Raw genomic sequence first — 26,503 nt, forward strand, 5'->3', positions numbered from 1 at the left:
TAAATAATGCCAGTCACATAATAAAACATGATTTTACAAAAATAATTCCCTGCACAGTCAAGCCTGCAAGGATTACTAAATGTCTTTCAGCAGCTCCCCTCCCTCCCTCCCCCTTACCTTTGTGGCCAAGTCAAAATGATCTACCAACAATAAAATTTTAAAAACACAAAGCACACTGTACGCAGAGAAAATGTTAATTATCATTTATATTCCGCGAGTTTTCAAAGAGGTCAAGGCAGATGACTTTATGCAATGTTACCTCAGTAACAACTACACAAAAATATACAAATATACCCCCTCCCTTTTTACTAAATCGCGATAGCATTTTTTAGTGCAGGGAGCTGCGCTTAATGGCCCACGCTGCTCTTGACGCTCATAGGCTCCCTGCACTAAAAATCCGCTATTGCGGTTTAGTAAACGGGGGCCATAGTGCAAAATATAGACAGCATATATAAATTCTCAAAACAGACACATTTTGATCACTAAATTGAAAATAAAATCATTTTTCCTACCTTTGTTTGGTAATTTCATCAGTCTCTGGTTGCACTTTATTCTTCTGACTGTGCATCCAATATTTCTTCCCTTCTTTCAGCCTCCTGTATGCTTCCTCTCCTCCAGACTTTATTCCCTCCCCCAACTTTTTCTTTGTTCCATCCTGCTCCCTTCTTTCTTTCTCTCTCCCCATGCCCCTTTCTTACTCTATGTTTATTTATCTCTCTCTCTCTCCATGCCCCATTTCTTTCTTTCTTCCTTTCACCCTGCCCCCTTCTTTCTCTCTCCATGCCCCCTTTCTTTCTTTCTCTGTCTGTCTTTCTCTCTCTCCCCACGCCACCTTTCTTTCTCTATCTTTCTCTCTCTGTGCCCCATTTCTTTCTTTCTTTCACCCTGCCCCTTTCTTTCTTTCTCTCTCCATGCCCCCTTTCTTTCTCTATGTCTGTCTTTCTCTCTCTCTCCCCATGCCCCATTTTTTTTCTTTCTTTCTTTGTTTCACCCTGCCCCCTTTTTTTCTTTTGGCTCCCTGTCCCCCCCTTTCTTTCTTTCTGACTCCCTGTCTCCTCCCCCTTTCTTTCTTTCTTTCTCCCTGCCCTCCCACATGCCACCGCCATTGGGAAACATGCTGCTGCCACCGCCACCAGGGAAAGGCTGTCACTGGCCATCAGGAACAGGCCGGTGCCGAGTTCGCCCTGCTTCTCTTCCCCGCGGGGCCAACCAACTCTCGCCGTCCGATGTCAATTCTAATGTAGGAAAGGACGTTCTGGGCCAGCCAGGCAGCAATTGGCTGGCCCAGAACGTCCTCTCCGACGTCAGAATTGACGTCGGGTGGCGAGAGTTGGTCGGCCCGAGGGGAAGAGAAGCAGGGAGGGAGAACTCGGCGCTGGCCTGTTCCCGATGGTCAATGGCAGCCTTTCCCCAGTGGCAGCCTATTCCCTGGTGGGTGGCCAGCTGTGCACCCCCTTGGGGCATGCACCCAGGGCGGACCGCCCCCCCCACCCCCTTTGGTACGCCACTGCTGAGGAGCTGGGAGAAGAGTGGGAGATGGTGGATCTTTCAGAAGAGTCTGAACCTACCATTAAGAACCAGTTGGAAGGTTGTGAACCGATGGATATTGGTTTGGCCAGTGAACCTAGTGAGAGGTTAGAAGTTATGGATACAAGCTGAGAGGTAGGAAGGATTTTTGTTATTTTTTTCTTACCTGTTTGTTTTGCTTGGTGAAATCCTGAGACTAAGCTTATTTTGTGTACAGCAGAATTTTCTGTCTCTGAAGCATTTTTGGTTATATTGTTTTTGCTGTAAACTGCTTGAACATTTAACTACGGAGCCCTGTTCGAGACTAATTAACCACTGATATGGCACTGCAGGGAACGTCAGCTGCTGAGGAGTTCCATTTGTATAAGTTCCTTGACTGCAGTCAGCCAGTGTCAGAGTCCTCCAGCTTTAACAGTTTACTTTTGGCTTATGAAAAGTTTATTGTCAAATAACCAGAACTGTGTGTATGTTTCCTTACTGCTCTTGCCCAGGAAAGAGAGCATTGCTGAACTTATCTTGACCCATTAAGGCTGGTGAAGAGGACTGAGCTGTAGAAACTGAAGTACAGCCATAGTTTTGGTTCTTTTTTGTGCTTCTTTGTTTTGCCTTTTGATGTTGGAAATAAGGGTCATTCTGACTGTTGTGAACTCAGTGTGGCCAGGTTGGCCCAGCATTGTATGTTTAGTTTTTGCACCGATGTATTGGAAAATATTACAGCCTACTAAGAACCTCAGAGCAACTTGACTCAGGGTCAGGAATAAAAGTTTAACTTTATTGTTGAACCTTTTTGAGTGTGTGTGGTTTCCTTGCCTGCTTTCACTGTGGATCTTTTACCAATTGGTTTTCACCCTAGGCCGTTGCCTAGGTGGCCTGAAGGATTCCCTAGTTGGAGGGAACGCGCTGGGAGCAGTAACAGTCGCGGTGAACCCAGCTCACTGCGGGGATCAGGAGCTCGGGGATTGCGACACTATAGCTTGTCATTGTGGGTCACTAGGCAGGGCCGTGCCCAAGGGGGAATAGCCGAGAGAGCCCAGAGCACACGACGCTGACCGAGCGGATTATCAGCTCTTAATTGGAGTTGGTGGATCAAGTAAGATAAAACACCCAGTTTGCTTCTAACACAAAATACTTTATTCCTTAGGAACTTCAGTTTCCAAAACCCCAAATTGCACTCATAGTCCAAAAGGAAAAGTGTATTTCACAGATATAGTCCAAAATGACTTTTTTCTATTCCAGTGCAATAGTCAATAGATTTCAAAATACTTCCATGCAATTTGATTCAGTCTCTAGCTTCAATGACTTCTGGCAGCTTTAGACTGGATCTTGCCTCTGAGCTCCTTGGATGCAGAGCTCAGGGAAGAAGGAAAAATATATCAAAACTACTGCCGGGGCTGTACAGTGCTAACTGCCACAGCCTAGAAAACTCTGGTTCTTGCATAAGCAGGATGCAGAAACCTTTACAAGCTGCAAAGGCTTACAGTAAACTTTCTTTAACTTAGGTTTACAGAGACAGCCAGCCCCATAACTTGGCTCCACAAACTAGCAAATCCTTTTTTTACTTCCCAGTTTTGCTATTTGCCCAAGTCTCAGCATAACCTCATTTAAACCCCGTCGGTTTCCATGTCTCACAGGTCAGTGTCAACATTCCCCTCCTTAAAGTCCATGAATTTCTCAGGGTCTACATAGTCTTCATTATCTGAAGCTTCACTCATGAAATCTAACATTTCAGATTCCATATAACTAGGGTGAGGTTAGGCTGAGGTACACTGCTGTGAGTCCTAGGAACTGGTCTTCCTTCACCATTCTGTTTCTTCTCCAGTGTGGGTTGGTTCAGTGGCTGCCTGCCTTCTGAGCACTGCTGCTGGTCCTTATATGACTCAGGATAATGGGCCACAGGTGTTGCTTGTTCCAGGCTAAAGTGAGGGCTAGAATGTTCCTGGTGTCGACCGGAATTGTGTCCCCCATGAATGTTATGAATTGTCTGGTGCACCTTCCCCCTGGGAACACTATCCTGGGTCTTATTAGTTCCATCTGCCCATTGTTCTCCCTTCTTTAATACAGGCGAAAACAAATAGATACTGTCTTGCTCCGGACTAAACCTTCCCTGTCTGGCTTTAGTTCTGGGTTGAAGTGTTGGTATAGGTAGTGTTCTTTCCTTTTGGGAGAGTATTTTCCCTTGCTTAGCCCTAGGCATCGGCGTCTTTTCACTACCCAGCCCTGTGACAATATGTAAAGCCTTATGATTTAGAACAAGGATTTTGTAGCAAATATGGAATTATGGAAGACTAGCATAAATTGTATTGCAATAGTCTATTCTTGCGATAAAAGAAGCGTAGAGTATGGATATTTTCAGATGACATTTGCAGGGTATAAGAAACAATATGGTATGGTATATTTGAGAGTTTTCATCTAAGAAGGCACATATAGAAGGCACATATACTATGAAATTGTCTCAATGAAAAGAAATGTGATTTATCTAATTACATAAAAGATAGTGATACACTTTTCCTCATTTATAGATCAAACAATCCTTTATACACTCTTCTCACTGGTTAAAGTACACAATTCTTAATACCTTTCTCTTGGTTAAAGATTAGGTGATTTCTGCCATCCTTCACATTGAACTTGAAAAATTCAAAGAAGACTCTAAAGAACAATTAGTCTAAATTTCACAGCATGTTATAATCAAAGCCTTGTACTTACAGCACATGGACAGCTCCTTGTATTCCTGCTTACAGCAGCACCTAGCGATCTTCTTCAGCATCATAAACAAGTAGGCAAAGATAACAAAGGGAAATGGAATGGTGAGGCGGCTGCAGTATTCTTGGACCAAAAAGTAGCGTTGGTACTTCCAGACCTGATCATTGTTCTCCTGCACTGATCCCACAGTGTATCTAACAAGGACATTTTATATAGTCAGTATAATTACTTCTAGATGCATGAATATATTTATAAGAAATAACAAGAAGGCTGAAGGCATTTTAGGAGTTGTATATGAGTTGTAGGATCTGAAAAAAAAACACTCAGCACTGAGCTTTGACTTAAAAATATTCTGTAATCATTCACTAATGCACATGATAACAATAAGTGTCATTGCTCTGAAGGAAAATGAAAAATTCAATCTGAGATTGATAATCAGAAACATTTTGTGTGCTAAGTGCAAATTCTATAGCAGCAGTTCTGCAGTGAATTACTATTATAGAATTCTAATGCATATTTGTAATTTTGCTCCTAACTTTATAAGTGCATCGGCCTAACTTTATAAGTGCATGGGCCTAACTGCCCATGCAGTTAGGCATCTAATTCCTACTATACTATAATCTAAGTACTTAACTCCTAAGCATGCCCTTGATCACCCATGCTCCTCTCATATCCATGCCTTCTAGAAGCTGGGTACAAAAGAATTTGCATTAACAACTTCTAGAATAGTGACTAAGGGGGAAATTTACTAAAGTCAGCGATTTACAGGTTTAGCGATGATTGCTGCTAACCAACCTGATTCACTAAACGACCCATTGCGTGTTTTTCCTCTTGATCTCCCATTTTCTCTGGCCAAGCAAATTAGTAAAACCCCAAAATAGCAAAATAGCCAAGCAATTGATTCACTTACATTGCTTTGCTATTTAGCATTGGGTTTTACCGATCCTAAAACCCGATTGCTGTAGACCTGTTGGTAACTGTTATGGACAGGTCTGCCTGTTTGTTTCATTTTATATGCCTGTTTATATTTTATATGCCTGTTTATATTTTTTCATTTTCTGCCTGTTTTTTTTCATTTTATATGTATTACACATGCAAATTATCTGCCCCAAAAAAAATGAAAAAAATTCCCCATCGCTGCCAATGGCCCCCCCTAATGACCCCCGACAATCGTGCGCCTCCCATGACAAATGCGGAAATCCACCCTAAAACAAATGGCAGGAGGGATGCCCACTCCCTCCTGCCAGGAAAGACCTCTCCCTCCCCTCCCCCTGAAGAAAAAGGCAGGAATGATGCCCACTTCCTCCTGCAAGGAAAGATGTCCCCCTACTCTCTACCCCTGAAGAAAAAGGAAGGAGGGATGCTCACTCCCTCCTGCCACGAAGGCACCCATGTCCTCCCCCTCTGATAAAAATGACATGAGGGATGCTCACTCCCTCCTGCTAGGAAAGACCTCCCCCCCACTGAAGAAAAAGGCAGGAGGGATGCTCACTCCATCCTGCCATGAAGGCGCCTGCTCCCCCCAAAAAAATGAACAGCAGGAAGGATACCCACTCCTTCCTGCCCAGAAAGACCTCCCCTTCCTCCCCCCGAAGAAAAAGGTAGGAGGGATGCCCACTCCCTCTTGCCACCAGAGGCCCCTCTTTCTCTCCAGGCCCCTATGCCCCATATCTTAAAGTTGAAAACACCTCCTGCTCCTCCTCTCTTCATGATGACACTGGGCCTAGGCCCCTCCCTGGTATATCATGTGATGCATGGGAGGGGCCTAAGGCCCTGATTGGCTCAGAAGCCTCAGGCTCCTCCCTTGGGAGGGGCCTGAGGCATCTGAGCAATCAGGGACTTCCTTAGGAAGGAGCCTATGGAAGTCCCCGTTTGAGGCCTGATTGAGGAGTGATCAGTCAGATAGGAAGATGACCAGGAGAGAGTTGAATCTTGAAGGCCTATGTCTTGAAGTCTGGAGATAAGCACGTGATCTACAAGACTGAAGACTGCATTGAGATCGATTGATAAGAGGACAATGGATTTGGACTGACTAAGGTAGATGAATGTGGGTATTCCAAGCAATGCGGTTTCAGTGCTGTGGTGGGTTCTAAACCCTGTTTGATTAGTAGTGTATTAATAAGAACATTAGAAGTGCCTCTGCTGGGTCAGACCAGAGGTCCATCGTGCCCAGCAGTTCGCTCATGCGGCGGCCCAACAGGTTCAGGACCTATGTAGTAGTCCTCTATCTATACCCCTCTATCCCCTTTTCCTTCAGAAAATTGTCCAATCCCTTCTTGAACTCTAATACCGTACTCTGTCCTATCACTCCCTCTGGAAGCGCATTCCAGGTGTCCACTACCCGTTGGGTGAAGAAAAACTTCCTAGCATTGGTTTTGAATCTGTTCCCTTTCAACTTTTCTGAATGCCTTCTCATTCTTTTAGTTTTCGAAAGCTTGAAGAACCTGTCCCTCTCCACTTTCTCTATGCCCTTCAAGATCTTGTAAGTCTATATCATATCCCCTCTAATTCTCCTCTTCTCCAGGGAAAAGAGCCCTAGTTTCTCCAGTCTCTCAGTGTATGAAAGGTTTTCCATACCTTTTATCAAACGTGTCGCTCTCCTCTGAACCCTCTTGAGTATCGCCATATCCTTCTTAAGGTACGGTGACCAATATTGGACGCAGTACTCCAGATGCGGACATACCATCGCCCGAGACAACGGCAGGATAACTTTTTTCATTCTGGTTGTAATACCCTTCTTGATTATACCTAGCATTCTACTCGCTCTCTTAGCGGCCGCTGTGCACTGTGCTGTCGGCTTCATTGTTTTGTACACAATTACCCCCAAGTCCCTTTCTTGGGTACTCTCACTCAATAACCCCTCCCATCATATAGCTATACCTCGGGTTTCTACTTCCTACATGCAATACTTTACATTTCTCTACATTGAACTTCATCTGCCTAAAGCCTAAAGCCGGTGGCTCAATGCGCAGCGGTGGCAAAGAAAGCTAACAGGATGTTAGGCATGATAAAGAAGGGAATCATGAGTAGATCAAGGGAGGTCATAATGCCTCTTTATAGAGCAATGGTCAGACCACACTTGGAATACTGTACCCAACACTGGTCTCCATACCTGAAGAAGGATATAACACTGCTGGAGAAGGTGCAGAGGTGAGCGACGAAGCTAGTAGAAGGTATGGAGAACTTGAGCTACAAGGATCGCCTCAGAAAACTGGGATTATTCACCCTTGAGAAGAGAAGACTGAGAGGGGATCTGATAGAGACTTTTAAATTGTTAAAAGGAATCGACAAAAGCTCACTCACCAGCAGGGAGAAAGGATGGAGAGCAAGAAATAGCCTTATTCACATTAGCGAATGTGACCCAGACTCGGACCAGAGGTCATGGCCTGAAGCTGAGAGGGGACACGGCCAGGACAAATGTCAGAAAGTTCTGCTTCACACAGCGAGTGGTGAATGCCTGGAACTCTCTCCCGAAAGAGATGGTGGAGGAAACTACCATTCTAGGATTTAAGGGAAAATTGGATGCACATCTTCTTGCAGGACACATTGAGGAATACGAGTGACTAATGTATGCGTCAGGGTACGCCTGGCTGAGCCTCCGCGTGTGCAGATCACCGGACTGGATGGACCCCAGGTCTGATCCGGTACAGGCATTTCTTATGTTCTTATGCCATCTCCTCGCCCACTCCCCTAGTTTGTTCAGGTCCCTTTGTAATTCACTAAATAGTTTGGTATCGTCTGCAAATTTTATTATTTCGCACTTTGTCACTGTTTTTAAATCATTTATAAATATATTGAATAGCAGCGGTCTGAGCACCAACCCCTGTGGAACACCACTCGTGACCCTCCTCCAGTCCGAGCAGTGGCCCTTCACTCCTACCTTCTGCTTCCTTCCTGCTAACCAATTCCTGATCCATCTATGTAGGTCTCCTTCCACCCCATGGTTCTTCAGTTTCCGAAGTAGATGTTCATGGCTTTTTGGAAATCTAAATATACGATGTCTATGGGGTCCCCTTTGACCATCCGTGTGTTATTTCCTTTGAAGAAGTGCAGTAAGTTCGTTAGGCACGATCTCCCCTTGCAGAAGCCATGTTGGCTTGTGATTAGAAGTTTATTTCTTTCAAAATGCTCATCGATGCTGTCTTATCAGCGCTTCCACCATTTTCCCCGGAACCGAGGTCAGACTCACCGGTCTGTAGTTCCCCGGGTCACCTCTTGATCCCTTTTTAAAGATGGACGTAACATTGGCTATCTTCCAATCCTCCAGGATTTGTCCAAATAGTCCTGAAGCTGTGTGTCAATGTTTCAGCAATTTTTGAGATAAATGGAAGGTTAGCAGTGGATCTGAAATTGAAGCAAAAGGTATAGGGGTGGCAGAGAGATCTTTGATTTTAAGATAGACTAGCTGATGCCCCGGCGTTGCACGGGTATTTAATTATAGCAATAACACTGTAAATGGATTCAAATAAAGATACTTTATAGTGGTGAATGAAATTATTTTTTTACAGCTTAATAAAAAGTACAATATTCAAATTATAATGTGAAATATTTGACAAAATGAATACAATACAACTAACGCAAAACGTGATTATAAACAACATTTTTAGTTTCACCTCCTGGAGCAAGAACATATAAATTCTTGGGTGAACCCACCCTTGAGCAAGCAACATAGAGTTGTGGGCCGTGAGACCCCCAGAACATATCACCCCAGGTTGTGAGGGATCTGCATACCAAGTTTCGTTCAAATCGGTCAAGCCGTTTTTGAATTACAGTGAGAGAGGCAGCTTTTTACATTTTTTCCATTGACATGAATGGGTGAAATCTGATTTTCTGTTTGTAGCTCCGCCCATGTGTGCAGGTGGGCTGCGAGACCCCCAGAACATATCACCCCAGGTAGTGAGGGATCTGCATACCAAGTTTTGTTCAAATCGGTCAACCGTTTTTGAATTACTGTGAGAATGGCAGCTTTTTACATTTTTTCCATTGACATGAATGGGTGAAATCTGATTTTCTGTTTGTAGCTCCGCCCACGTGTGCAGGTAGGCCGCGAGACCCCCAGAACATATCACCCCAGGTAGTGAGGGATCTGCATACCAAGTTTCGTTCAAATCGGTCAAGCCGTTTTTGAATTACAGTGAGAATGGCAGCTTTTTACATTTTTTCCATTGACATGAATGGGTGAAATCTGATTTACTGTTTGTAGCTCCGTCCACGTGTGCAGGTGGGCCGCGAGACCCCCAGAACATATCACCCCAGGTAGTGAGGGATCTGCATACCAAGTTTTGTTCAAATCGGTCAAGCCGTTTTTGAATTACTGTGAGAATGGCAGCCTTTTACATTTTTTCCATTGACATGAATGGGTGAAATCTGATTTTCTGTTTGTAGCTCCGCCCACGTGTGCAGGTGGGCCGTGAGACCCCCAGAACATATCACCCCAGGTAGTGAGGGATCTGCATACCAAGTTTCGTTCAAATCGGTCAAGCCGTTTTTGAATTACTGTGAGAATGGCAGCCTTTTACATTTTTTCCATTGACATGAATGGGTGAAATCTGATTTTCTGTTTGTAGCTCCGCCCACGTGTGCAGGTGGGCCGCGAGACCCCCAGAACATATCATCCCAGGTAGTGAGGGATCTGCATACCAAGTTTCGTTCAAATCGGTCAAGCCGTTTTTTGCGTGATCGCAGCACATACACACACACATACATACACACATACATACCTCCGATTTTATATATATAGATGAAGGCAGATTTTGAGACTAGGAGAACATGGCTGGTACTTAAGCTAGTAGTAATCATTGCCACAAGAAAAGAATTAAGAATGGAAACAGATTTTTTTGAAGATGGTTGTAGGCACAGGATCGCATGGTAAAGTACAAAACTTCATAGAACTTATTAGAGGAAAGGTTGGAGAGGTAAGGAAGATTACAGGTGCCGAAGGTAGTACAGAAAAAGACTGGGTAGGTCTGTATTGTTGATGAGACTGAGTGAGCAAGGCTGGGGAACATTTGGCACAGTCTAGAAATTTTGGTGTCAAGTAAGTAGCTCCGAGTATGTACTATGCCATGATTGGAGGCCCACTGCCTGACCCACTTCCTGAAACAAGAGGTATGATCCCATACCCCCCTTCCCCCTGCTTGTTGACATAATCCATGGCAATCTGGTTGTTTGGATTAGAATAATTTGGTTTAGCAGCCAATATCTGAAATCCTTTAGAGCATTATGTATCACCCATAGCTCTAGGAGAAAGGAAACTCTGCAATTCGAGGGCATAGGATGAAGTTAAGAGGTGATAGGCTCCGGAGTAAGCTAAGGAAATACTATTTTACAGAAAGGATGGCAGATGCGTGGAATAGTCTCCCAGAAGAGGTGGTGGAGACAGAGACTGTCTGAATTCAAGAGAGCCTGTGATAGGCACGTGGGATCTCTCAGAGAGAGAAAGAAATAATGGTTACTATGGATGGGCAGACTAGATGGGGCCGTTTGGCCTTTATCTGCCATCATGTTTCTATGTGAAATAAAATATGGGTGGAACAAAGACCTTGGGTGTGACTGGGATGTATCTGGATATGGATGTAAATATCCTTTAAGTCCAGACAGCATAGCCAATTGTGTTTCTAAATCACAGGAAGAATGCTCGGGGAAATCATCTAGAACTTTTTTTTGACCAGATACCTGTTCAAGGCCCTTAGGTCTAGATTGGGTCAAAATCCCCTATAGTCTTGGGCACAAAGATGTACGTGGAATAGAATCCCCTCCCCTAGTGGAATGGGTTCAGCTGTATAAGCTTTGAGAAGGTAGGATAATTCTTCTTTGAGCACTTCCAAGGCTGAGAGCTGAGGAATGCTGCTCTTGGAGAGCAGACTGGAAGTTTTTGAAGCCAACTGAGAGTATATCTGGTTCAGGCTATTTTCAGAACCCACTGGTCTGAGGATACAAGGGGACTACATATCTCCTAAAAAATTCAGCCTCCCTTCTACTGGAAGGTAATTTGAGGCCAATACTTTTACTGTGGGTATGCTCTCTTGGAGCCAGTCAAAAGCCTGTCCCCAGCTTCAAATAGGGAGCCTGCTGCTGCCAAGGACAGGAGCTCTGGGCTTAGGCTTGTAGTGGAGAATGAGAAGAGAGGGTGCACCTACACCTTTGAGAGTAGTAGGTGCCCTTTCTTTATCATCCCAAAACTCTCCACAAGATGAAGAGTTTAGAAGGGAGAGCCAAGAGAGCGACTTAATGGTTTCAACATATTTCTTGATGAGGTCTGCGACTTCTTCCACTTTGTCCCCCAAAAGACTGTCTCTGTGGCAAGGGACATCCCTCAACCTCTCCTGAACTGAAGGTTCTAGATCAGAAACATGTAGCCATGAGACTCTGTGCATTTCCATACCTAAGATGGAGAGCTGGGATGTCACATTAAAAGAATCAAAAATATCTCTAGCCAGATACTTTTTATACTCATGCTTACTGGCTAACTAGCAAAGCTCTGCAGCCTGCTCTGGTGGAAGAGTGTCTACATAGGTGAGCACATTGGACTTAAGAGACTTTAAGTACAGGCTTATGTAGAGCTAATAGGTCTGGATGTGCGATTTGAGCATCAAGGCCTGAAAAACCTTCCTCCCAAAGGAGTATAGCATTTGAGCCTCTCTACTTGGTGGGGGGAGGGGGGGGAGGAACTAAGCATGAGCCCAAGAGCTCTTGGCCCTTTTGCGAGTGAATATGACTATCATAGAGTGGTGGAACAACTGAGCCTTTTTGAATCTGGGAACCTTCTGGACCATATATGTAGAATACGCCTACTGCCTGCATAGAAGTTTCTCATTTGGATATCCCACAGGATACAGGAAGTGTCACAGCCTTATGTGATGGAGAATTATTATCCAGGACTGTTAAAAACTCACTTCTGGATTTGTCCTTCGTGTCCAACTGAAATGAACTGTGGCTATTTCCCTTATAAAACGAAAATAGGAGAGCTCCTCCAGGGATTTCTCTTCTTTTTTTTTTTTTTATTTATTTATGCAATTTTAACAATTTATAATATCAAATGATACCAAAGAAAAAGTTATTTCACAAAGTTTTACAATAATTATACATACAATACAAAATTCCTTTTCAAGCCCACAAAATTTGGGGAGTCAAACCTAAATACCAACTAACATTAAATATAAAGAAAACTAAGAATTGGTTACTGATTCATCGAATCTTAACCATTCCTTATTTTGGGGACTCTGACTTTCCTCCAATTATTCTCAGTAGTGAAACATTAAACCAACAAACCTCATTTCAGTTCTCGAGCCATTAAAAATTGTTGCAATTGGATGGGATCCCAGAATACATATTCAATGTCTTGTAATTGAACAAGACATTTACATGGAAATTTTAAATAAAATGATGCCTCAAGAGCTAAAACTCTTACTCTCAATTTCAAAAATTCCTTCCTCCTTAATTGCGTAGCTCTTGAGACATCAGGAAAAATCCTAACTAAATCTCCACAAAATTTAGTTAACCTATTTTTAAAATAAAGTTTCATTATTAACGTCTTGTCTATCTCACTCATGCATGTTATTACCATAGTGGATCTACTCTGAATCACATCTTGACTGTCTTCCAAAAATTCTGTCAAGTTTATTCCATTAGTGACCAGATGATCCTCCTCCTGGTCGGATTGTATTTTTTTTTGCGGAATGTAATAATAATTGTTAATTGAGAAGGTCTCTGCATTGGGTAATCCCAGTATCTCTTTAAGAAATTTCCTTAACAGTATTTCGGGAGATAATAAATGAGTCACTGGGAAATTAACCAAGCGGAGATTCCTCACCCTATTCATATTTTCCAACATTTCCATTTTAGAATGCAACAGCGTAGAATCCTTAACAGCAGATACATAATCTTTTATCTAAACAACTTAAATTGGAGTCCACATTCAAAAACTTTTGTGAGAGATTGTGAATAGTCCAAAGTTTGTTTCATTGATTCTCTGAGAAACCCTTCAACTCGAGAAATACCTAACCATAAATCTTTAAGGTAATATCTTGTTTTTCCACTGCAAGTGGTTGATCCTCTGCAACGCCTGAAAATTCAGGTGGTTTAGGTATATTGGAAAAAATTAATTTACTTGTTTGCATATTCAGTAGAAATAGCGGGAATAGTCTTCCCGCTATCACTAGATACTGGGTCCTTTCTAGGGGACTCAACAATGCACCCGACATGGGAGAGTTCATATCACGAGAAAGTTGTGGTGGATTCTCTATGGATAAAGACAAATGCCTGTCCATTGGTCCAGAAACAACAGGTGTTGAGCTCTTAGGCTTGATTTTCCTTTTCCCCAAAGTATAAAGATAGTTATACGACCTAATTCCTCGCTCCCCAGCTCCACGTTGCTCCAAGGGGCAAGGCTTGCCCCTTAGGGCACGCCCCTTTGGCCACACCCTGCGGCTGCGCAGCTGCAGCCGCAACTGCGGCAGCGGTCTGGTTTTTAAAGCAGGAGAAATCAATCAGGAAGAGATGGACCCAATGATGTCAAGGGTCCGTCTCTGACAATGCCTGCTCGAATCCACCAAGCCTGACGCTGCTGCGGGAGACACAGGAAACAAGGCAAGTCTCCACCGACGTCCTCAATTAGGTAAAGGATGACTCCCAGTTCAACCACGGCAGCGGTCTGGTTTTTAAAGCAGGAGAAATCAGTCAGGAAGAGACGGACCCAATGATGTCAAGGGTCCATCTCTGGCAATGCCTGCCCGAATCCACCAAGCCCGATGCTGCTGCGGGAGACACAGGAAACAAGGCAAGTCTCCACCGACGTCCTCAATTAGGTAAAGGATGGCTCCCAGTTCAACCGCGGTAGCGGTCTGGTTTTTAAAGCAGGAGAAATCAATCAGGAAGAGACGGACCCAATGACGTCAAGGGTCCGTCTCTGGCAATGCCTGCCCAAATCCACCAAGCCCGACACTGCTGCGGGAGACACAGGAAACAAGGCAAGTCTCCACCGACGTCCTCAATTAGGTAAAGGATGGCTCCCTTCTCTTCTATGGAGGGGAGGGATCTCAGGGTATACCTAAAGACCTCACCTCTAAGAAATTTTCAAGTTCCTCCTCAAAAGACCAGGAGCAGTCCATCTCAGACTCAGTATAACAGTCATCATAAGATGTCCGAGTCTGTGCCTGCCTCAATCTGCTGGAAGAAAGTCCAGGCTTTAATGATGAACACTGAGGTACCAATTGCCCTTGACAATCCAAGGGAGCTTCCTCTCTTGATGTAGAAAGAATTACTGAATTGGTCAGTGCCAACACTTACACCTAGTGTAGCACTGGCATCGATGACCACCCAACAGGAAGAGCATGGGCCTCCAGAACAGACTGAGGCAGTTCTTTGTCACAAGCAACTTTAATGCCTCAGAACTGCACCATGCAAGAAGGTGCCCCAGCACATCTTGAAGCATGACTTGGATCCTCTCCTTGAGGACAAGCATCAGAAGAAGCTAGGGTAGTGCCAATGTGATGACAGTCTGGGAGAACAGACAGAAGCATCATGATCATGGCCTTGACATTCTGAACATTAATTATAGGGGATCTGTGCAAAGGGAACTTTCTGGAACACTGAAAATAAAATGACCAAGGTGAAATCAAACAGCTTAATGGTGAGAAAAACAACAAAAAGCCTCACAAACAACTCCAACTAACGCTCAGGCCTAAGTGGACCTCAGACCAGGAAAAAATAAAGAACTTAATAATGATTAAAGAAACAATACCCAGACAGGAGAAGGAAAAGAAATGGGAAACTAACAAGGAAGGGGATATACTTGGTCACAGGATGACACTCAAAATGAGAAAAAATAGCAGTGAGGAGTTCACTAAATTCAAACTTTGTGTTCTGTTGAATGCAGGAGAATGCTGATCCCACATGATCATGCTATATAGAAAGGCACTCAGGTATGCATGATGGGATGCTGTCAACAGCTTCTTAAAGCTATAGAATTCTGTGTAGTGTCTGCACCAGCGCTCCGTTAGATGACATCACCCCTGTGTGAGAATCGTTGTCCTGTCATTATAGAATACTAGCTAAAGAATACAGTTATATATTGTGACAGGGAAGCCCCTGTCACTGGATTAAAACCTGCTTTAAACCCTGCCACTAAAACAAATGTGCCTATTCCTAAGCCAAGGCAATTGCCCATTAACTCTTTTCCCAGTGCTAAGATCAGACAGGCAGGGCAGAACAAAGAAGGGATGGCAGAGAAGAACAGAATACCTGTTCCAAGGCACTATAATCCCTTTTATAAATCATCTGTTAATTATCTAGCTAAACTTCTGGTCAGGCAATCTGACACAGCAAGGGTTAAGGAAAGGGGTGGAGATGACAGGCAGAACTTGGCTAGAACTCCAGTGAAGGATACACAGCAGAATAAATCAAAGCCAGCTGAGAACACCCACAGGCAATCAGGAACCTGGAGGGAAGAACATTCCTCACAGAACAAGGAATTGAAGGCTAGGAGCTCTATCTTACTGCCTTTGCTAAGAAACTCCCTGTCCCACAACACTGCCATGCTGAAAAAACATTGCTTTCCAAGCAGAGGCTAATTGGAAGGGAAAAGCTCCATGAGCAGGGCTGGTCCAATGCTGCTCCAGAGGATAGCTTATACCCAGCTTCAGAGAGTGAGGAGTCCCTTAAGGAAGTAGAGGGAGATATCTCTGAGGGGAATGAAATGGACTGCAGCCCAGAAGCCTTAGACTATATGTCTGAATGCAGCATGAGTCAGTAAGGTACTGTGTGGGGGAAGGGAATGAAAGTTTGTTCTATAACAATGGTCTAAAGCAGTGGTTCCCAACCCTGTCCTGGAGGACCACCAGGCCAGTCAAGTTTTCAGGTTTGCCCTAATGAATATTCATGAAAGAGATCTGCCATGCATGCAAATCTGCTCCATGCACATTCATTAGGGCTATCCTGAAATCCAGACAGGCCTGGTGGTCCTTCAGGACAGGGTTGGGAACCACTGGTCTAAAGTGCTTAAAGAAATATTTCTGTCCTTATCCCGGAGGATTGGAAGATAGCTAATGTTATGCCCATCTTTAAAAAAGGGTCGAGAGGTGACCCGGGGAACTACAGACCGGTGAGTTTGACTTCGGTTCTGGGGAAGGTGGTGGAAGTGCTGATAAAAGACAGCATCGATGAGCATCTAGAAAGGAATAAACTGATTAAACCAAGCCAACATGGCTTCTGCAAGGGAAGATCATGCCTAATGAACTTATTGCACTTCTTTGAAGGAATAAACAAATGGATGGACAAAGGGGACCCCATAGACATCGTATACTTAGATTTCCAAAAAGCCTTTGACAAGGTACCCCATGAACGACTACTACAGAAACTGAAGAACCATGGGGTAGAAGGAGACATACACAGATGGATCAAAAATTAGTTGGCGGGTAGAAAGCAAAGGGTAGGAGTGAAGGGCCACTACTCAGACTGGAGGAGGGTCACGAGTGGTGTTCCGCAGGGATAGGTACTCGGACCGCTGATGTTCAATATATTTATAAATGATCTAGAAACAGGGACAAATTATGAAATAATAAAATTCGCTGATGACACCAAACTATTTAGTGGAGTTAGGACTAAAGAGGACTGCGAAGATTTACAAAGGGACCTGAACAAACTAGGAGAGTGGGCGACGAGATGGCAGATGAAGTTTAATGTAGAGAAATATAAAGTCTTGCATGTAGGAAGCAGAAACCCGAGGTACAGCTATACGATGGGAGGGCTGGTAATGGGTGAAAGTACCTAAGAAAAGGACTTGGGGGTAATAGTGGACAAAACAATGAAGCCGTCGGCACAGTGTGCAGCGGCCTCTAAGAAGGCGAGTAGAATGCTAGGTACTATCAAGAAAGGTATTACAACCAGAACGAAAGAAATTATCCTGCCATTGTATCGGCGATGGTGCGCCCGCAACTGGAGTACTGCACCCAATATTGGTCGCCGTACCTTAAGAAGGATATGACGATACTCGAGAGGGTTCAGAAAAGAGTGACTTGATTGATAAAAGGTATGGAAAACCTTTCATATGCTGAAAGATTAGAGAAACTGGGGCTCTTTTCCCAGGAAAAGTAGAGACTTAGAGGGGACATGATAGAGACTTACAAGATCATGAAGGGCTTAGAGAAATTGGAGAGGGACAGATTCTTCAAACTTTCGAAAACTACAAGAACGAGAGGGCATTCGGAAAAGTTAAGAGGGGACAGATTCAGAACTAATGCTAGGAAGTTCTTCTTTATCCAAAGGATACCTGGAATGCACTTCCAGAGGGTGTGATAGGACAGAGTACGGTATTGGGGTTCAAGAAGGGATTAGACAATTTCCTGAAGGAAAAGGGGATAGAAGGGTATAGATAGAGGAGTACTATACAGGTCCTGGACCTGATAAGCCACCGCGTGAGTGGATTGCTGGGCATGATGAACCTCTTGTCTGACCCAGCAGAGGCACAGCTTATGTTCTTATGTATAATGAATGAGAGTTTGATGTGCGAATGTGAGGATTGGTTAGCAACAGAAATTAAACCAGAATCCCTGTGAGTGGGGGATGGGTAACGCTAACTAACCTTAAAAGGAGAAATAAAGCCCAGAGTGGATTCAATGACCTGACATTGAATATCCCTGATAGTGGGAACTTTTGGTAGGGAATTCTTAGACCATTAAAACAAGGGTGGATGGTTCCCAGCCCCCTGCCCAGAAATAAGAAGGGTAGTGGAGGGTATTTAAGAACACAAGTTGCCTCCGCTGGGGCAGACCAGAGGTCCATCTTGCCCAGCGGTCCGCTCCCGCGGCAGCCCATCAAGCCCACTGCCTGAACAGTGGTCTCTGACTAATTTTATAAATTACCTCTAATCCTATCCCTATAACCTTACCTCTACTCTTATCTGTACCCCTCTATCCCTTTGTCCTCCAGTACCTGTCCAGACCTTCTTTGAAGCCCTGTAGCGTGCTTCTGCTTATCACATCCTCCGGTAGCGCGTTCCATGTATCCATTACCCTCTGGGTGAAAAAGAATTTCCTGGCGTTTGTTCTAAACCTCTCCCCTTTCAATTTTTCTGAGTGTCCCTTGTACTTGTGGTTCTCCATTGTTTGAAAAATCTGTCCCTGTCCATTTTTTCTATGCCCTTCATGATCTTGAAGGTTTCTATCATGTCTCCTCTAAGTCGTCGCTTTTCCAGCGAGAAAAGCCCCAGTTTTTTCAGTCTTTCAATATATGAGAGGTCCTCCATACCCTTTATTAGCTTAGTTGCTCTTCTCTGGACTCTCTCAAGTACCGCCATGTCCTTCTTGAGGTACGGCGACCAGTACTGAACACAGTACTCCAGGTGCGGGCGCACCATTGCACGATACAGTGGCAGGATGACTTCCTTCGTCCTGGTCGTGATACCTTTCTTAATGATGCCCAACATTTTGTTTGCTTTCCTTGAGGCTGTGGCGCCCTGTGCCGACGCCTTCAATGTTGTGTCTACCATCACTCCCAGGTCTCTTTCAAGGGTGCTCACCCCTAGTGGTGAGCACCCTTGTAAGTGAACATCGGGTTCTTTTTCCCAACATGCATGACCTTGCATTTCCCTATGTTGAAGCTCATTTGCCACTTTTTGGCCCACTCTTCCAGCGTTGTCAGATCTTTTTGGAGGTCTTCGCAGTCCTCCATGGTTTTGACCCTGCTATACAATTTAATGTCATCCGCAAATTTAATAACCTCACATTTTGTTCCCGCCTCCAGGTCGTTAATAAATATATTGAACAGAAGCGGTCCCAGCACCGACCCCTGCGGAACTCCGCTCGTGACCCATTGCCAGTCTGAGTAATGGCCCTTTACTCCAACCCTCTGTTTCCTGACCGCCAGCCAGTTTTTGATCCATCGGTGGACCTCCCCTTGCACCCCGTGGTTCCATAGCTTCCTTAGCTGTCTTTCGTGTGGAACCTTGTCGAAGGCTTTTTGGAAGTCAAGGTAGACAGTGAAGGGACACGTATCTTGTAGTTTTCCTTAGGCTGTGTTTGAAACTGTAAAAAAACCAGACCCTGTTTGTTTTTCCTTCTCTGAAATACTGCAAGGCCATTTTATGTTTGAGAAGATGTGTGTTCTTATCTTGTTGTGAAGTGAATTCAATTGTTTTCATAGCTGTATTTGCAAGAAGCTTTAGATAAGAAAAAGGCTCTGCTGACCAAAGCACCTTTAAACTTTGGCCTTTAGATAGTAAGATGCTTGTTATTTCTTTAAAGTTTCATGTGACCTGTGTCCATATATGGTTTGTATTTATGTCACATGCTGACGACATTGACTCATGTAAAATGATATAAAAGCGTTGTAAAGCTGACAATAAACTGGACATGTTTGGGAGATAGTTTCTTGTCTCTAAGATATTGTCCCAGATGCATCTGTCTTGCTAATGACAGAGAGAAAGTGTGGGGCAGTAATTGGGACCTAATCCTTTTCAATTGGGGGCCCGCCCAGGAGGGTCAGATGACATCACCAATATTTTGTGAGTATTTCTGAATTTTTTCTGTTCTTTAATACTCACTGGTATTGGCGTCCTGTTCCCACCCTTTATTTTAAGTTCAAGCTTTGGGTTCTATTACGGAGTTTTTTGGGGGAAAATCTCAGGGTGCTTTTGGGAAGCGCCCCTTGTGAATATAAGCAGCTGCCATTCTTTCGGGAAGAATGAAATTATTTATAGAACCCCCTACCCACTCTGTTATTTGTGAGGTTAAAAATTTTATAGAGTATAAGATTTTATTGTCTCTTATTACTGTACTTCGCATATAAGGTAAGGTAAGCGAATATTTTTTGCATTGTTATATTGTTTTTGTAATGAGTCATAAAGGCACTTAGGATTCTCCCCCTCCTAGACAGATGAGACTTGTAAGGCTTATGTTGCCTGTGTGTGTGACACTCTCCAGCTCACATTTCTCTGTGTCACCAATCCTTTCCCGAATACGTTTGCACTGTTTATATGTTTAACACTAAGGTAGGACATGCTATTATGTGGAATGAATTGCAAGCGGTGTTTGAATCAGTCTAAGATCTTTCCCTCGCAGCTTGTACACAAGAACTGTTTCTTGTCTTCCTTTCGAACATACAATAGTTTGATCCTGACTCATTTTGTGCGTTTTTTCTACGGCTGCTTCCTTTGTGTTCTGTGCTGGCAAAATTTTATTTTGTTTTGTTTTTAGAAGATTAGCAAGTTGTAAATTTTCTCTGTGCTTATTTGGATACCTAGTTACTGACCTTAAGGAATGCGATTCTGGTTTTCTCTTTCTGACTGTTTCTCTATTTGGCAGTCTGAATTATATAAAGTACAAATGCACTTTTGATTGCCAGTCTTGATGTTGTTCTTTGCTTTCATTATCAGGGTCCGTGCATGAATGCTTTTGCCCCTTCCCCCAGACTTCCCGGTTTGGGCTTCCACTGACAATGTTGTATTTCATGTACCCCCCTATAGTGCCCCTTTGAAGTCACTCATTCTTGTTTTTATTAAGCAGTACGGTGAGAATCATGATTCCACTGATTTTTTCTTTTCTTTCCTCCGGTATTATCAAAATCACCATCTCTTCTTATAATACGCCCATCGCTCCTGTTGTCAAAGCTGATAGCAACCTCCTCCGCTTCATCCAAGACTTTAGGGCTGTTAATGTTTTGGTAATTCTCATTGCACCCATTGTCCCTGATGTTCCTTTCTTCCTCTCCTCCATTCAACCGGCAGCCAATGTTTTTTTTTCTGTCATTGTCCTAAAGAATGTTTTTTTTTTCAGTCCCTGTTGATGAGGCTTCTCAGCCCCTTTTTGCCTTCACCTTTAAGCAACAGTATACCTGGTGTGGAATGCCCCAGGGCTATGTTGACTCCCCTGTGGTGTTCTCCATTGTCCTCCGGGCTATTCCACAGCCATGGACTGCCCCTCATGGTTCTGTCCTCATCCTGTACCTCTTATTGTGTTCCATAATTCAGGAGACCTGTCAGGCTGATAGTTTGCACCTTTTACAATGGTTGTCTGTGTGTGGTCACAAGGTGTCACGAAATAAACTGCACTGGTATAAATCTGAAGTGAAATACCTGGGTTTTGTCCTGTCTCATGGTCAGAGGAAAATCTGCACTTTCCGCATTGCTGCTGTTCTGGGTCTGCCCCGCCCAGCTACCAAGAAAGACATGTTTTTTGATATGATTGGTTACTGCCGCCACTGGATCTCTGATTGTTCCTTCTATGACCAGATTCTGAGACAGATCCTGGGTTCTGAAATGTCTGCTCTTATCAGATGGACTCATGAAATGTTGGACATTTGAAATGTGCTTTGGTTTCTAGCCCAGGCCTGGGTCTTCCTGATTATGACCAAATGTTTCATCTCTTTGTTCAGGACCATTGTAACACCATGAAGGGAGAACATGGCGGTAAGTTACGCTCTGTTGCCTTTTTTTCTACAGTCACTTCTGTTCAAGTTCATGGCATGCTTGCCTGCTTGAGAGCCCTGGCTGCATGTGTTATGGTGGTAGAGATGGTTACTCCTCTGACCCTTGGTCACCCCACTCCCCTTCACACTTCACACAATGTCCATGCCCTTCTTTTAAATGGGCTCCTGGGTCTCAAGGGTGAACAGGATTCTCTTCCTCTCTTTTTTCACAGCTTCAGTCCTTTGTTACCCCCCTCTGAACTTGATGCCTGGCGTTTGGCAGGTGCCCAAAGCCGCCCTTCGGACGGACTTTGGTGCAAAGAGGGGAAACCCTGGATACCAGCTGCTAGCTCTCCCTTATTTATTGCCCAAATCATGGTATTGGTTATCGTAGTGCTCGCTCAACATTTCAACTTCTTGCTAGTGATATTTTCATTCTTGACCTTTTGCTCCTTGATACAGATATATATAGCTCGATAGCTACAGCTGGCATGTTTGTGAATTGAAAACAAATTGGAAAACACAATTCCTTTCTATTGTTTTAGTTGAAATTAGGATGTTGCTAATTTAAAATGTTTTTTCTTTTTCTTAGCAGTAGTTCGGATATATACATAGCCATCCCAGATCAGTTTTGGCACAGATATTTCTAATGTTTTCCAAGGGTCCTCTTTATCACTACAGAGATAGAGACGCTCCAAAGAGACATTAGCTTTATGCCTTTTTCCGAATATGAGATGGTTATGATATACATTATTGTTTATCTTTGTTTTGGTTTTTTATATCAATGTGTTTATTTGCAGAGTTAAATTCAGCCCTGCACACTTGACAGATGGAATAATAGCTTCACGCTTAAAACTATATGTTTTGTCTGTGTCATGTCTACTTGCTTTAGTTTAGTGGGTACCCCAGGATACATAACATTGGCCATTTCTAGAGCTCTTTTTCCACTTCTTACTAACCTAACTGCGCAATGTTCTTTTACTTATAGCTTTCATATTCTAAATGTAGCTTAGTTAGGGGTTATATGTTTAAGAAAAAGTTTTACTTTATACAGCGTTTATTTTGTGGTGCTCCCATTCAGTATACATTTCTGAATACATTCAGTACATCAGTATGGTCTCTCTAAAAGTGCCATAAGTTATATGCAGCACGCAAAAATATATCTTTTTGGATTGTTCAATTAAGAACCTTAAGTAACTGAGTATTGTATCTGTTTTGCCCTAGCTATACCAAGTAAATGTATTGGTATTGTCACATGTTGCCACATTCAGTACAGGCAACATGGTTGCTCTCTTGTTTTCTATCTCTTATTTGGATCACACTGGAGTACAGCTGCTGAATGATATTTGGACTCTTTTTAAGCTAGTGTATCTCTTTCTGTATGCACAGACATCTGGCTGCTCTCCCTTTGAGATTCTCACGGGATGACCTTTCCCCGCTCCATGGGTAGACAAACCCTCAATAGTTGAGAGTAGTGATCTTCCCTTGATACAGGAGGAATACGTCCAAAAGCTCATTGAAATATTAGGGCTTGTTCAAAGAAACGTGTCTTGCACTTCTCCTTTCTCTCCACAGATTCCTACCCATTTTTTCCAGCCTGGTGACAAAGTTATCATCCAGAAGCTTTCCAAGGATAGGAAGCAGACGGATTTCCTCTTTGGCCTTCCCACTACTGTGATCGCTGTGACCAGGACCGATGTACTCACTGAGGAGTTTCCTGTTTGGATCCACGCAAGTCGCTTGAAGAGGGTTAACCTAAAACCCCAGAAGCAAGTCTTCCCTATGTAGATTTCACCTCCTCCAGTGGAACAACATGATGATCTCATTGCAGCATTCTACCAACTTTATCATTCTCCTACTGGCAATGCTGCTGCTAGTTTTTCTTCCTGTATGGATCATTTCTAACTGGGTCTACAGGGATGATGTGTCCTGGGTCCACGACACTTTCTGCCCATACCCATCTGTAAATGACACTCCTGCTGTAACCAGCACCCCCGGCACCTCTTTGCGAACACGACGTCAAGCTGAACTCCCTTCCAAGGGCTGCCCTTCAATTGGAATCCAGAAAGACAGACAGTATATTACCCTTTGGTATACTTCCAGTATTGTGACATTGTGGACTGTTCATCAATTGATATCCCAAGGCTGTGCCATTGGTCCTAAACTAAAGACATATGTATATATATGTGTTACTGACTCACGTTGGAGGGATAAGTAATGTAATGTAATGTAATGTAATTTATTTCTTATATACCGCTACATCCGTTAGGTTCTAAGCGGTTTGAAGAAAATATACATTAAGATTATAAATGAGAAGTAAGAAGGTACTTAAAAAATTCCTTTACTGTCCTGAAGGCTCACAATCTAACTAAAGTACCTGGAAATTAATAAAGAAGAGAAAATAAAGATGGAGAAAAAAAAGAAAAATTCTATGTGAATTTATAGGATGAAAATTAAACTGACAGTGAAGAACTATATGAAAAATACATATGGAATTCAGTTAGAGAGGGTAGGTTACAATCTATTTATGGTATTTGTTTAATTGGAAGGTGTTAAGGTGGGTAATTTGGGGGAAGGTTATCTGAAGGTAGGTGAATCTTCTGGAGGTAAAAGAGGAGGGGTTAAGATATTTGGATGAATTTTTTGAAAAGCAGGGTTTTGATTTCTTTTCTGAATGTTTTGAAGTTGTCTGATATTGTCATAAGATTGGAGATGGAATGGTTGATTTTTGCTGCTTGTGTTGCTAGAAGGTTGTCAAACATTTTCTTGCGTTGTGTGCCTTTGAGTGGGGGGAAGGCGAAAGGGTTCGAGGTTCTTCTGTGTCTTGAGGTGGAGATTTGGTTTAAGCGGTTATTTAGATAGGAGGGGGAAGAGCCGTGTAATGCTTTGAATATCAGGCAGTAGAATTTGAATTGGATTCGTGCTTGTATGGGTAGCCAGTGAGAGTCTAAGAAGGCAGTTGTTATGTGATCATATTTTTTGAGTGAGTAGATCAATCTGAGGGCGGTGTTTTGTATAGTCTGGAGTTGTTTTATCATAGTGGCTGGACAAGGAAGATATAGGGAGTTGCAATAATCCAGCAGACCTACGATTAGGGATTGGACGATTAGTCTAAATTGTGCTTGGTCAAAGAATTTTCTGATTTTACGGAGATTTCTCATGGTTAGAAAAGCTTTCTGGGTTGTTTTGTTGATTTGGGGCTGCATTGTGCAACATCTGTCTATCGTAACTCCTAGGAGTTTTAGTTCGGGTTGTATTGGGTATTTGGTATTTTTGATTCTGTGCATTCTGGGGAGTGGTAGGGTGGAATATTGATACTGACTGGGTTTATAAACCAGAAAGTGCTCTGAAAAAAGTGGACCAAAATGGTAAATCACTGCTTACTTGTATGACCCTTCATAAGGTTGGAAACTGTTATAGGAAAAGTGTTCCTGCACAAATTATTAAGCTTTCTCGTACTATTGATAACCCTAGACCTACTGATGAAGGTATGTACATTATGGGCATGTGGTTTAAAGGTGGGTCTAGCTATCCGACCCATCAGTTTTTCTTACGGGATCTATTTACCTCCTCTAATTTTACCTATCCCCTTTGTGCACTGTGGCATTCTAAATACCTTTTGTTGCCTGGACAGAAAAAGCTTGATATTGCCGTTACACATGTCATGTTTCTAATCTGACACAGGGTAGTTTTGTAGGTAATTTACCCCCAGGCTATTGTTCTGTCTTGGATCATAGGTATGCCCCATTGTTGCAGCATCAGATTTTCACCCTAGGTGATATTTATTGGCTCTATGGAGACTTTCGGCTCCGTGTTAAGCTACCCAGCCAGTGGATAGGCCAGTGCGCTTTAGCTAAAGTTACCATGCTCCTGCATATTCTTTCTGAAGGGCACCCTTCCTATTCATATGGTTTTTCCTCTTCTCTGTCTCGACATAAATCTGATCTCCTTGGTAGTTTTGATCTGCATGTATACATAGATGCCATAGGGGTCCCAAGAGGAGTCCCAGATGAATTTAAGGCCCGAGATCAGGTTAAGGCTGGGATTGAGTCCCTTATTCCCTTTGTTACTATTAATAAGAATGTTGATTGGATTAATTAAATTTATTATAATCAGCAACGCTTTGTGAACTACTCTAGGGACACCTTGCAAGGTATTGCTGATCAATTAGGCCCCACTTCTCAGTTGGTTTTCAAAATCGTATGGCCCTGGATATGATTCTAGCTGAGAAGAGGGGTGTCTGTAAAGTTCTTTCCAGTACTTTATCATGTTGCACTTTTATTCCTGACAATACAGGTCCTACAGGAAAGGTTACTATGGCCATTCAGAAATTAGAAGACCTCTTTGCTGAGCTCAAATGTAACTCTGGTTTATCTAATTCTTGGGATCAGTACTTTAGTTGAATGCAGGGTTGGGTAAAAGACCTTTTTATTGTTATAATCTCTATTATTATCTGCACTCTTGTCTCTTATGTAATTTTTCGACTGCTCATGCACTGTGTTATTCGTATTACAGCTCCTAAAACCCCTCCTCGAGAGACATATCTAGAGTATCTCTCCCTCCCAGCTCATGCTGTGCATTTATGACGTCATTTTCATGACGTAAGAGGGACACGTATCTTGTAGTTTTCCTTAGGCTGTGTTTGAAGCTGTAAAAAAACCAGACCCTGTTTGTTTTTCCTTCTCTGAAATACTGCAAGGCCATTTTATGTTTGAGAAGATGTGTGTTCTTATCTTGTTGTGAAGTGAATTCAATTGTTTTCATAGCTGTATTTGCAAAAAGCTTTAGATAAGAAAAAGGCTCTGCTGACCAAAGCACCTTTAAACTTTGGCCTTTAGATAGTAAGATGCTTGTTATTTCTTTAAAGTTTCATGTG

At 43.1% G+C, this 26,503-nt stretch overlaps 1 protein-coding gene across 1 annotated transcript in view; it reads right to left on the bottom strand.

Annotated features, from left to right (window-relative positions):
* The window catches only part of TRPM8 (transient receptor potential cation channel subfamily M member 8), a 2,182,726-nt gene that overhangs the window by 94,552 nt on the left and 2,061,671 nt on the right, over positions 1–26,503 (bottom strand). Inside the window, 1 exon segment of the mRNA XM_033944097.1 lies at positions 4,231–4,421. Coding sequence (XP_033799988.1) covers positions 4,231–4,421 — 191 coding nt within the window.

The sequence above is a fragment of the Geotrypetes seraphini genome, chromosome 5 (assembly GCF_902459505.1).
Source record: "Geotrypetes seraphini chromosome 5, aGeoSer1.1, whole genome shotgun sequence".
NCBI lineage: Eukaryota > Metazoa > Chordata > Amphibia > Gymnophiona > Dermophiidae > Geotrypetes > Geotrypetes seraphini.